The following is a 14,113-nucleotide window of genomic DNA, read 5'->3' as shown; positions in this document are numbered from 1 at the left end:
ATGTAACACTCATTAGGCAACTGGGAGAAAATCAGTAGATTAGAGCAGACCTCGCTAAGCAAGCTCCTTATGTAGGAGGACCTGCCTCTAAGTGTGCTCTCACTCACGACCTCTCTTGTGGAAATTTCTCTTTGGCAGGCAACAAGCACAGATCCCCATCGCCACTGCTGGTGTTGTGTACCCAGGAGCCATCGCCATGGCTGGAATGCCCTCCCCTCACCTGCCCTCAGAGCACTCGAGCGTGTCGAGCAGCCCCGAGCCTGGGATGCCCGTTATTCAGAGCACTTACGGTGTGAAAGGAGAGGAGCCACATATCAAAGAGGAGATTCAGGCCGAGGACATCAATGGAGAGATTTACGATGAATATGACGAGGAAGAGGATGACCCGGATGTAGATTATGGGAGTGACAGTGAAAACCATATTGCAGGACAAGCCAACTGATAAGGGTCGAAAGATTGTTGTGACCTTAGGACTTAAAGAAGCCCTAACTGGTTCATCCTTACCAGTGGCCAAGCACATTAACTTTCTCATACACTGACTGTTACTTTAACTGTTAGTCTTAAATAGTTGGGACATCAGCTGACTAATAGACCTCAGCCTCAAAAGGCTTGGAAAGGAAAACAAATACAACAAGCAAACAACAATATCAACAACAAGAGATTGAAATAAGCTATGGGTAAAATAATGCCAGTAATTCAGCTGCTACATCCAAGCACTGAAGTCTTACCCGTCAACTTTTTTTTTTTTTTTTTAATAAACTTTATGGCTGTTTGTTCTACAATGTTCTAGAAATTCTCACTCAGGTACACAGTGCCAACAAGTGGCTTGTGAATGTGTTTTGTTGTTTTGTGCTACAATTTTTAAAAGAACTAAGTTTCGTTTTGTTTTAGGGGTTTCTGGGTTTTTTTCTTTCCTTTTTCTTTCTTTTTTTTTTTTTATTGTTGTTGTTGTAATGCACCTGACAGAAAAAAAAAAGATGAATTTCTCTTTACTTCTCTCCACCTTGTCCATCTCTGTACTTTAAAGGTGGAAGTCTGTGCTTGGGAGGAAGAGGGAGAAAGAGCCTGTTTTTGACTTCCTTGCTGTCCACCACAAAATACGCAATTATTTTCTTTCGAGGACTTTCTTTATCTGTTGCACACCACACTACATCTTTGAGCAAGTGCCAAATTTGTACGGAAGTGTTGACCAAGTTCATTTTTTCCTTTTCCTTTTTCCTGTTCCTTCTTGAGTTAGGACAGTGTTATAACTTAGACAATCCCTTGAAAAACCTGAAATACCAGCAGCTGGTGAGATTTGACTTTTTTAAAAATGGAAACTGTAGGTGCTGTTCTCAGGTGATAAGAGAGAGAGAGAGAGAGAGAGAGAGAGAGAGAGAGAGACATAAGAAATTTAGAGAAAAAAATATTTTCTGATCTTGGATTTTTGTGTGTATGTATGTGTGTGATTATGGTACTAATAGGAATAACGTTGGACCATTGTGAGTTAAACCCACATCTGGGGATGAAATCCCACATCCTCCTAAGTGACTGGTCTAGAAGTAATCTTGACCTTGACTTTGCACTTCAGATGACAACTTAACCGAGTATAGGGCTCAGAAATTATATTTTTAAATTTCCAGTATGATTATTATTGGGTGGATCAGGTGGCCCTGTGTAATAGAGGTGTGCGTGTATAACATGGAAGCTTCTAGCAAACTGCTCCCAGATGTCCCTGCTCCCAGATCAATTGGTTCCACTGACGTTTGCTCCTTAGTGATTTTTGTTTTTCCTGTTGATACTTCGAACAACACAATCATCGTGTTTACTGAATACATTTGGCCTTTTTCCAGAAATATAGAATCGGCTTATTTCTGTTGGCATTCCACCCTGTCTTGACTAGGAAACAAACTCGACGTTTTTTAGAAGATATTTCTCATCTCTCCATGAAATGAGGTGGAGGCCTTTTGCATTTCACAAGTGTGGCCCATGCACATTTTGTGCCATAAAAAGCAGGATTTGATTAAGTCACTGCAGCCCAACCACATGGAGCCTGGCTGACCCAGTGATCCTTGCCAGCACTCTTCCCTTACCATGAGATGAATCTGCTAAAGTCCACCGTTCGGTGCCAGCGGAGGGTGTGTGCAGTTCAACAGCTGACTGTGATGGGGCTGCTTCCTTTATTGTGCCAGCCAAATGCCAAGGCACTTGAAGGGCCTGTACAAATAAATGCAAAATCATTTCACGTCAATTGCCATTTTTGTGTTGAAGCATCAGTCAGTTCTCCAACCAGAAGCCTGAATGTGCTTTGGTTTTTGCTGCATTCATCATTGGCCTGTCTCAATCCACCCCCCAAAACACCATCCTAAATTTTGATTTTTCTTTATATAATAAGTTAGGAAAACTCCCTCCCCCCCTTTTTTTTCTCTCTCTCAGAAGACTTGCTCTGGGGTTTTGCTTGGAGGAGCTGATCATACCCTGCATGTCAGAGATTTTGTTTGTTTTTCTGTTTGTTTTTGATGACTGTATTTTCATTTGAACTGCCTCTTTTTGCTAGTGTTGTAATAATGATGATAAAATAATAATAATAGTAATAATAATAATAATAAGGTCAGCTGTTCCCAGATTAGTAAGTTATGTATAATTTATTTTATTTCTCCCTATTTTATTCTCCTCTGATTTGGAAGTGCAGCCAATAAGCTGTTAGATATTTAAAACTAATATCCATCTCCAACTCATATATATATATATACACATATACATATATGTGTATATATATATGTATGCACACACACATGTTCACCCATACAATTTTACTTTTCTTCCATCAGTTTTTTCCTTTCTAAAGATTTTTGGCCCCAACAATGTCAGTTCTGGTGTTTAATACAAAGGAGTGAATTAATAGGAGGGTCATGTTCAGTCTTAATTAACTTATGCTCTCATCACTCATTTTAGTTATTTAATTGCCACAGTCATCTAGAGCCAATTTTTGTTGTTGCTGTTTTTGTTTGTTTTGTTTTTAAGCACTCTGGATAAGAAAAAAATAGACACTTGTTTTTATATCATTTATTATGTACAATGTGAAAGCAGATTTTTAAAAAATTTGTTCTCTGTCTTTGTTAACGAATTTCTTCTGACTTATGTGGGTTCACTTTTCACGTTTGCTGGATACTTATTTTACACCATGTTATAAGGATGCTTTGTTTTCATTTCATGACTTTGGGCTACAAGAATACTACTTTGTTTTAGCTCCAGGTAAATGCCACTGCAGGCATTCTGGCTGAAACCGATTCTAACACACCAGTGAATTGACAAAACACTTCTGTTCGCTCTTTTGGTTTGTTTGTTTACACTTTTGCTTTATTTGAAGGGGAAAACAAAATTGTTAATGGTGACCTTTAGCTGCTGAAATTCAGAAATTAACTTTACGCAGTTAGATTTATGCCCCAGACTAAAACCCTACATGAGCTGAAACAAAAAGCAAGTTCAAAGCCCTGTATTGTATTCTCTTGTTCTAAAATTTAATTCACTGTGTGTCAAAATTTCTGTGTCCTAGTTTTCTCAAGAAAACAAAAATAGAAATAATCATATTAATGCTTAAAGTGCTTTGAAGTCACTTGATAAAAGGTGCTGTGAATAGCAACTTAACTGTGTTAACACATTGCCGCCTTGGCGTTTGATTGGTTTATGATTTCGGGAAGAATTCAAAAACTTTGTATTCTCTTTCTGTGCCCCAGGATGACCAAAAAAAGATAAGGAAGAGGAAATGAGAGTAAGATCAAACAACAATAAACATGAACAGCCTCCTCCCTCTCTCCTGTCCTACCTGCCTATTACGCCTCTCTCCTCTCTGTGCACCCCCAACGCTCACAAACACACACACACACACACACACACACACACACGCACACTCTCACCCTTACTCCCACACTCAGAAATAATCTTTTCTGGTTTGTGTAGTTGCTGTAATCGGTTTCTCTAAAATAGTCACGTTTTGATATGAAACTAAGAAAGTATCACTGGAGAAAATAGGTTAAAGTTGGCTCATGTATAAGCTAATAATTTACAATTAGATAAAATATGAAACTATTCTTCAGTACATTTATACCTAAATTAGTTAAGTTGACATCTACAGTTCGAGAATTAACCATGTGTAAAATCTCCCCCAAAGAACACAACCGTCATTGTTGAAACCAAATCCTCTTACAAGGGACAAATATAAATAAGTTTTCTTTGATGAAACTATTTCATAGATTTTATACGTGGAGTAGAATTTTACCTTAATTCTTTCAAAGAAAATTATCTTTAATGATTTCATCATCCAATTTCAGATATTTTCTTAATCCAGAAGCTGTTATGGTTCCCAGAAGAAACCTCTTATATCAAATGTCAGAAATAATTACAGCTGCATTCATTTTAATGGGTAAATTATTGAATTGTAATAAAACAACTGTATATTTACAAACAGGTTTATAAAATATTTGTCTATCAAGTTAATAGTAAAATAAAAATGACCAAGTTTGCAAGGAAACAAGAAACCCACTTAAAGTGGTTCAGATATCTATCTCTCTGTCTTCTAGGGCATAGGTGTTTGTTTAGTCAAGCTTTTGCAGTATTTAATTTTAAAGATTCCTTTAACTATCAGTTTCCCAGGTTGAAGATGATGTGTTGAGTTTTCTACTGAATGATTTCTGTCCTCCCCAGTGTTCCTATCACTGGTTCATGAAAACAGTATTTATACAGCTCCACTGGCTCTAAAGTTCTTAGTCCTTCTAACATTTTGGATTTTACAAATGAAAATGGAAAAAGAGAAGACAGACAATCAAATGCCTGGAGCTTAAAACAAAGTATGTGCAACCTACCATCTCACTTGAAATTTAATAAAATAAATAATTATGTAAATATAACATAGAGTTATAGATTTATATTTTGTTCATAACACATAGTGTAATATAAGTTGTATATTTTCATGTTTTTTGGTTTTCTGTTATCATTCATGCCACAATAAAAATAAAACAGGAGTTTATGTACTCTTAAAAAAAAAGAAGTGGGTTGCCATCAACCTGGTTTTTTTTTTTTTTTTTTTTTTTTGGTTGTTTTTGTTTTCTGGGTTTTTGGTTTTGTTTTGTTTCGTTTTTTGCCTTCTCTCTTTTTTTTTTTTTTTCAGTATTACCGCCATGCAAGGCACCAATAAAAACAGCAAATGTGTTCTCTATCTCTTATGCTGTGTTTCCTTTCACGATTCCTGTTACAAAGGAGCAATCCTTAGTTTTATCATGTAAGGGACAGACGTATGGAAACTAGTTCAGTGTTGTGTTCAGTAAAAAACAGCCTCACTCACCGAAGCTGATTTTGATCTGAAAACTGAGGGTCTAATTCTTAGACGTGGCCCTTCCCGGAAGGACAGTCAGAACGTGTTATGGTGCACCTCACTCAGACAGGGATCCAGACTCAGTGCGATGTCAAAAGGTATCTCTCTGATATGTAAGTGAGACTAATACACTTGAAAACCCAACCGCCTGCAGCACGGTAGTGGCATGTCCCTTTCTGGATGTTGTTATTAGATGTGAGTGGGGCTTCTGTAAGTTAAAGTTATCTTTCATCCTTTTGTTTGTCTAGAAATACTCCAGAATTTCAGGTCATGAAATTGCTGAGATTTATAAGTGAATTTTATTCCACTGGTGTCTACTTTTGAGACATGCATGTTTCCACATTGCTTAACACTCTGTCATGAGCCTTTGGATTCTACCTTTTACTGATGCTAGAGATGAGACGTCTCCTTTCATCCCAATGGCCATTTCTGCTGTCTCTTTCTCCACACTATGTCTTTCTATCTTGTTCTGTGTATTATAGTTTTCTGTAAGGGTTTCGTTTATTTGGGTGTTTGTTTTCTTGGCATTTTTTTTCCCTCTCTCTCTCTATAAACACACATATATACATATAAAGATACTAGATCAGTTAACATCTGATTCAAATGAATATAAAGTAAGTATATAAAGAGGGTCTGTTCTCCTAACACTTTGCCCCCTGTCTCCCTGAACAGAAGTGTTTTATGAAGTCTGGTCCACGGGCCACCTGATTCTGAATTAATGGTTACAAATGTAGATTCCTGGGCCCAACCCAGATAGAATGAACCAGAATCTCTGGGGGCAGAAACAAAGCTCTTGCTTTTGAACAACTCCAAAGATTTCTTCTGCTCGCTCTGATGTTCCCATCAACCAGGAGGTGGGGCTGTTTACCTCTGACTTCTACCTACCTTTGCTTCTGCATGTGACGTTCTGCAGCTCACACTGCCTACCATCCCTCCCCTTTACCCTTAGGCCTGAATGGAGGCAAGAGCTTGAGCTTTTATAAAGAGCTCCCAATCTCTGCCATCATATACCTCCAGTTTTGAAGGCACTTGGTCCATCCGTCTGTCTCCCGCACCAGCTTCCGGTGATGTTCGTCCTGGCAAAGCAGTAGGCTTCGGAGACTTCCGGTGTGTGGAACCAGGAGAATATAACTGAAATGTAAAAGTACAGCCCACCTAATATTTGGGTAACACAGTGAAAGGGAAATACCCATTGCAGGAGTTGAGAAATGTTTCTAACAGACCACCGGGGGCCACGCTGTTCAAATTCTCATCCTAAGTTTCTGCAGGACACCGCGCACCATTACCAACATGAGCCAAGTGTTTGTGGATGGGGAGAATCTTGTGAGTTAAGGCAAACTTGGCTCACCCGAGATGCAAAGCTCCAAACACCATCCTCTCTTCTACCAAATAAAGTTCCCTTTGTTTTGTCCTGTAATATTCCGACTTAGAAACACTCTTTTGTCGACCTGTGTTTTAGTTTCTTATGGCATAGCTAGGACGACACACATTGAATTGCTTTCCTACTGCCGATGCCTTGAACAACCAAAAAAATCCACTGGCAATAGTGAAAACCCCATTTGTGTTTTTTGTTGTTGTTTTTCACATTTCAGTTTGGGCGATTTTACTTGTTGGTGTCTGAGGAAATTATTGTGACAGGATACTGTCATTCTTACCAAATTTAGAAGTTCTGAAATCGTCTCCACCTGTAACCTCACATCATCCCTGCAACCTCAGTTCTAACAATGGACGTGACCGTAAGCATGAATTAGTTCAATGTCTCAAAGATCATTTATGAAAAAAATTCAATTTATTTTCTTGAGTTTCTAAAGCAATCTAATAGCTAGCTGAGAAGATCTGTTTTATAAGCAGTAAGCCTTGTAATTAGTATGTAAAGTGTATGCAATAGTATGGCTAAAAGTTCTCTAAACTAGTTATGTTTTCTTAAGCAGGCTAAACATCTGACCTACCATTTTTAGTTATTCTATCAATAACTGTCACAAAGAATGAGCTGCTTCAGCTCTGATCACAATATATCATCATCTCCCCATGAGTGAGGTCCCAATACATAAGACTTTACTCTCTTTCCTGCCCATTTTAAAGACACAAACCAATATGGAATGGAATGGTACTTTGTCGCTATTCAGAAATCTAACCAAGAGGTTGAAGGTTGTGTTATCATGGATGTCTCCATTGATGAAACAGGAAAAAATAAAACAAACTTCCAGAATAACTGTAGGGATTCAGGAGGCCTAAGTAAACACCACTTTTTTGTATATTGCCTGTTCAATTTATTATTAAATTTCAGAACCTGGAAAGCAATCTTAATTACACACAAACTGTAAAATATATTTGAAATAAAGTCTTTTGTTTATAAAAGTCACGGCTGTGATAACATTCTGTATGAATTCCTGCGGCCCTGGGAGGACGTAGGGGGCGCACAGGACTATTCAGATAATTGTGCTGCAGACAGTTCACTCAGCTGGCTTCATGGTGAGCCCTCAGAAGGCACTCATTTTGCCTTACCTCTCAAACCTACAGCTGCTGAGAGTACAAGTTCATGACTTGTGGTGCCATGATCTCGAGTTCTTCTCATGACCACAGTCTCTTAAGTGGACCCCAAGTCATTACACAACTTGTTCCATTTATTTGGAAATAGCCCTTCGAGAACAGTATCTTCTACTTAGTTACCATACAACAGTAAAATTTATAATCTGCATGCTGGTGGTGGGTCTTTTTCTTTCTTTCTTTCTTTCTTTCTTTCTTTCTTTCTTTCTTTCTTTCTTTTTTTTTTTATGTGTTTCTGAGGGAGCAGGTCTGTTTAATATTTGGAAAATAGTGAAATCGCTGGTGATACAGCATTTGGATACAAATGCTAACTACAGATTTCCTTTTTTTTTTTTGATTTTGAGAGACAAAGAGCTTGCACCTGACAGTTCACCCCCAAACACTTATAACAGCTGGGGCTGGGTCAGATCAGAGAACTCAATCCCAGGTCTCCATGTGAGTGACAGGATCCTACCCAATCACTTGAGCCATCACTGCTACTTCCTAGGGTGTGCTTAGCAGGAAGCTGTTGTCAGGAGCCAGAGCTGGGCATTAAACCCAGGTCCTCTGATACAGACTGTGAGTGTCTTAACTAGTCCAAACAACCATCTAATTACAGATTTTGAGGAGAAAATGTTAGATGATCCTTATTAAAGAGGTACTAGTTTCTTCCATACCCACTCATTGCACAGATCTGAATTTTTATATTACAGTCGACTGCGTCACCTATGTCTTAAAATTCTTGCTCACAAAGTCCTCTGTTGGAGACCATCTCTGTCTCCTATTGTCATAGTAAAAACTTTAAAAGTCACTTAATTTTTTACACAATTCAAGATTTCCAAAGATTATGTTGGCAAACTTTGAGAAAGCTTTGTAAATATTACACTTTAGGGGCAAGTTTTAAACACACAAAGGCTAAGCTTGTACCATGGAAAGATAATTAGGAAATTTTATAAATAAAAATAGAACTCAGGGAATGTGAATGAAGCAAAAAAGAACCTTAGAAGGTTGTGCGCTTTGCCTTTCCTTTCTCTTAATGATGAATATTAAGCAAATATAAGTGAATGATGCTAACTTGGTCCACCTGGCAATAGAAAGCTTAATTTAACTCTTCCAAAGGTAGTGAGTCACTGGACAACAAGGTCATCATAGTACATTTCTGTCACTTCAGAGGCTCTGCCACCCATTCTTACATCTGGTGCATCTTACCCAAGTGTAATAATGCCAACACAATGAACACCTAGCAAATAGACAAAAGGTAGAAAATATTTTTAAAAACCACACATATACCTATGCACTAAGCACATTTCAATTTGAGGTTTGTAAAGAAACAATGAAAAGATGGTTCAAAACAATTTTGAACCCTGTTTGTAGTATTTTTCATAATATACTTTCTCAATGAACTTTTTAAAAATCCCTCATGTACCCAGATTTCAAATTTTGGGGACCAGAACAAACTGATCTTTTAAGCCCATTTCCCATAAACCTCTCCAAGTACTCTCTCGTCTGTGTGTGTGCGTGTTCACACTAGCTGATGAGGACACTTCAGTCACCACATAACAAACAATTCTTATTTTATCGCAGTCAAAGCAAAGAAGAATCCTCATGGATTAAAGAATTCTCATGGCTTAATTGAAAGAAACATACAAGTTCATCATCAGGAATAAACCTTTCATTGCCTGAAATTCTCAGATGGGTTTCACACTTAAGGGATAAGAAACAATGCAGAGAGCCACTTTTTTTTTTGTAAGCAGATTTACAGAAACTGTATATCTGTTTCACGTATGCTTACTCTACCCATCCTTGAGCACACTTTTATAAAGGCGATTTGCAGGGGGTCAGAGAGAGATGGTATACATATGAATAGATAACAGGATACATGGAGTAAACAGGATTTGCAAGGATAAAGCTGGAAGAATTGTGATTACGATGAATATTTATCATGTCCCGTAGATGAGCTTTCTCAAGTATCAGATGTTCCAAATTGGCTTTTAATTATGCTATGCTTCGTATTACGAGAGGTCCATGCAAGATATAGAACAATGCTTTTTCCCCTCAAAGCAACAAAACCATAAAAGAATATGATAAATGACCTGGAAACTGTCAGAGATAGAGAGTTTCAAATGAAAGCAAGAATCAATTAACATTGGCTGAGACTTCTAATTCCACATAATACATAGTAGTGGGTGGTGAATGGCCAACCTCCCACTAGAACTAAAATAAAGATGGTAAACTACAAAAAAAAAAAAGTGTATTTAAAAGACATTATAAACCTTCAGAAGAAATGGGAGATAGATGAGCCACACATCAAGAAAAGTAAGAATTCGTCCCAAGTGAAACAGATGACACGTAGGGCTTGAACACATTCACGGTGCTGTTCTACTGGGTTGGCAACTGCTGCAGTAAAGGAAACCAGCAGAGCAGGGGAGTGGATCTGAAGTGAGGAACTGGGAACCCGAGGGGTCTCCAGTGCAAACCTGCTTTTCCTCACGGCACATGTGATGAGTTTTAGGGCTGTGTGGGAGGCAGGAGATTTATAGCAAAGTTTCTGAAAAAGAAAGATTGAAATCCCCTGCCATCACTTAGCACGTAGAAAACAATGTGGATCCAGAGGCAGGGGAGCCATCTCCACGGCGCAGCTGTCTACCCCAAGACATTTGCCAAAGTTTCTCTTCCTGGGGTAGGATCCTGGAGGGTCGGGCTGGGAATATTGTAGCAGCAGACCCGATGTGAGGTTCAGGAGACGACTCACCCAGGCTTGGGGAAATCATGGCCTGAGACAGAATCAAGGTAACCCGAGCACTGAACATGGCCTTGACACAGCTAAATCCCTGCTAAGGTGGAAATGATCTGCCCTTCTCCCGCCTGCCTAATACATTCTGATTAGCTAAGAATATGCAATGGGTAACACCACTCGGGTAGAAAATTAAATCATATTGGCTCTTTGCAGTTTATATAAAGTGCTTAGGAACAATTAAAGAAATCCAAATACAGAAAAAGAAAGTAAATATGATCAAAGGGAAAATAAATACAAAAGATCCACAAATACAATTGATACTAAATTTAGCAAAGACTTTAACATGACCATGCCTAATATATTCAAGAAAATGAGTGAAAGTTGCCAAATAAAAAAGTGAAATCCATAAATTTAAACGGACACAGAAAAGCAGGATTAGTGCAAGTCAAAAACAATTCATTTTAAAATACACATTTGTCAAAAAGTACTTAGAGAAAATAGGTGAGGATTTTTCAAACCTGATCAAAGAGACATCCAACAGATTCAACACATGCAAATAATCCAAGCAGAGGAAATAAAAAGAATACACATGTGTAAACAACATAACAATTGAAAACCACAAAGATATATTCTTAAAAGCCGTCAGAGAGTGCGCTCACTTCGGCAGCACATATACTAAAAACCGTCAGAGAAAATGAATACATTATATCCAAAATAATGACCCTTGTTGCTATAGTAGTTTTCTTATCAGCGTTTGCATGATATATCTTCTTTCTTGCTTTAATTTTCAGTCATTTTGGGTTATATTTCTTATGGTAACATATAGTTTCGTTTGATTTTATTCAAGCTGACAAAATAGACTTCCTTTAGATGAAAATTTTCCATTATTCTTTTTTCTTCTGTCAAAAAGTCGATTATACATACTTTTAACATTCCCGTTTCCATTACCCTAGAGATCACAGCATGTATCCTTAACTTCCTCATAGTGCAGCAACTTAGAATTAATTTAATCCACTGACCACTTTCCCTAGTTCCATGATTTGTATCAGATAGTCACATCTTGATTTATTTGAAATGTGACAAGACATTGGGTGCAGATCCAGTACATTAACGTCAACATGCATACTGCCATGTGCAATATTCTTCATTTATACCTGCTGTCCCATTTTCCCATGAAGGACTGAAGAAATCCCTTTAAGAGCTTTGGTCATCCTGTCTGCTGGTAATGAGGCCTCTGAATTCTGTTTGTGTGAAGGTATCTACTCCACTCTGTGGTGGCATAGTTTGTGTTGTGGTTATCGAAGTTGTCAGGCATTACCCTAAGAATATGATTTCATTTTTCTATCATCTCTGTTGAGAAAGCAGTTTTCTTCCTCCCCAGGTAGCTCATCACAGGTGAGAAGATGCTGCCAACAACTGTGCCCACGGGCACCACACCATTGGGAAGGAGGTCACTAACCTCATCATGGACAGAATTCACAAGCAGGCTGACCAGTGCACAGGCCTGCAAGGCTTCTTGATTTCCCACCGCTTTGGTGGGAGAACTGGTTCTGGGTTCACCTCCCTGCTGATGCAACGCCTCTCTGTCGATGACAGCAAGAAGCCCCAGCTGGAGTTCGTCTTCCCAGGCCCCAGGATTCCACAGCTGTGGTGGAGCCCTACACCTCCATCTTCACCACCCAAATTACCTTGGAGCACTCTGTGCCTTCCCAGCAGACAATGAGGCCATCTATGGCATCTGCTGTAGAAACCTCCATAACGAACGCCCCACCTACACTAAGCTGAGCCACTTTCTTAGCCAGATTGTGGCCTCCATCACAGCTTCCCTTTGGTTTGGTGGAGCCCTGAATGTTGATCTGACAAAATCCCAGACCAAGCTGGTGCCTATCCCCACGTCCACTTCCCTCTGAACACACACACCCCCACGGCCCCTGCTGACAAAGCCTACCACAAACAGCTTCCTGCAGCAGAGATCACCAATGCTTGCTTTGAGCAGGCCCAGCAGATGGTGAAATGTGACCCTCACCAGGGTAAACACATGGCTTGCTGCCTGTTGTACTGTGGCGACGTGGTTCCCAAAGATGTCGATGCTGCCATCGCCACCATCAAGATCAGGCGCAGCATCTAGCCTGTGGACTGGTGCCCCACTGGCTCCAAGACTGGCATTAGTTAGCAGCCTCCCACTGTGGTGCCTGGTGGAGACCGAGGTGAGGTGCAGCAGGCTGTGTGCGTGCTGAGCAACTGCACAGCCGTTGCCAAGGCCTCGGCTCGCCAGGACCACAAGTTGGACTTGTTGTATGCCAAGCACGTCTTTGTTCACGGTATGTGAGTGAGGAGTGCAGAGGAGTGTTCTGAAGTTTGTGAGGCCATGGCTGCCCTACAGGACTGTGAGGAGGTTGGTGTGGGAGGGTGAGGAGGAGGGAGAATACGAATTTTCCACTCCTTTTGGCCCTGGAGCATGTCATATTCACGGAACTCCGGCTTAACAGTAGCTGACAGCCATTAGGCTCTTCTGCTTACATTATCTTCACTCATCTGGGATCCTGTCTGTCTTTTCCACATGCTTCTATCATGTCTGAAGTAAAGGTTTTAAAGAAAAAGAAAAAAACGGGCCAGTGCTGTGCACAGAGGGCTAAGCCTCTGCCTGTGGCACTGACATCCCATATGGGCACTGATTTGAATCCCGGGTGCCCCTCTTCCAAAACAGCTCTCTGCTTTGGCCTGGGAAAGCAGTCAAAGATGGCCCAAGTGCTTATGCCCTCACACCTGCATGGAAGACCCAGAATAACCTCCTGGCTCCTTGCTTCAAATTGGCCCAGTTCCATCCATTGCAGCCATTTGGGGAGTGAACCACTGGATGGAAGACCTCTCTGTCTGTAACTCTACCTCTAAAATAAAAAAATAAAAAAATATCTTTTTAAAAAAGATTTATTTATTTGTTTGAAAGGCATAGTTATAGAGAGGTAGAGGCAGAGGCAGAGGCAGAGACAGAGGGGGCGGGGAGAAAGAGAGAGAGAGAGGTCTTTGATCCACCTGTTCACTCCCTAGATGGCTGCAATAGCTGGAGGTGCGCTGATCTGAAGCCAGGAGCCATGAGCTTCTTACAGGTCTCCCACGTGGGTGCAGGGGCCCAAGTGCCCGGGCCATCTTCTACTGCTTTCCCAGGCCATAGCAGAGAGCTGGATCGAAAGTGGAGCAGCCGGGACTCGAACCGGCATCTGACACTGAAGACAGCAGCTTTACCCCATAAACCACAGTGCCACCCCCCCTTTTTAAAGAAATCTTTTTGAAAAAAGAAAAGAAAATAATATCAGAAAATTGGTATTCTTAGATGAGAAGTACTGCTATATATATATATATATAGTCATAAAAGGATCAAATCACTAGGAAGACAGCTTTTAAAATCTATATATGTATTGAAAATCAGAACTTCAAGTGGTATCAAATGAAAAATTGATATGACAGAGAAATATCCAAAACCTCCTACCTACATGTTCATT

The 14,113-nt window shown here is 39.8% G+C and overlaps 1 protein-coding gene and 1 pseudogene across 37 annotated transcripts in view; both read left to right on the top strand.

Moving 5' to 3' along the window:
* Positions 1–7,708, top strand: part of SOX5 (SRY-box transcription factor 5) — a 1,100,902-nt gene extending 1,093,194 nt beyond the window's left edge. For all 37 annotated transcript variants that reach the window (XM_070049491.1, XM_051850857.2, XM_070049490.1 and 34 more), the window contains one exon: positions 139–7,708. In XM_070049491.1, the coding sequence (XP_069905592.1) occupies positions 139–442 (304 nt within the window). In that variant the 3' untranslated portion in view covers positions 443–7,708. The remainder of the gene's footprint in view (positions 1–138) is intronic.
* LOC100339308 (tubulin alpha-1C chain pseudogene) lies at positions 7,510–13,079 on the top strand (annotated as a pseudogene).
* Positions 13,080–14,113: the final 1,034 nt, after the last annotated feature.

Source organism: Oryctolagus cuniculus, chromosome 9 (assembly GCF_964237555.1).
Source record: "Oryctolagus cuniculus chromosome 9, mOryCun1.1, whole genome shotgun sequence".
In the NCBI taxonomy this organism is placed as follows: Eukaryota; Metazoa; Chordata; class Mammalia; order Lagomorpha; family Leporidae; genus Oryctolagus; species Oryctolagus cuniculus.
Note: the sequence above shows the minus strand (reverse complement) of the source record. Positions and strands in the feature narration are given on the sequence as shown.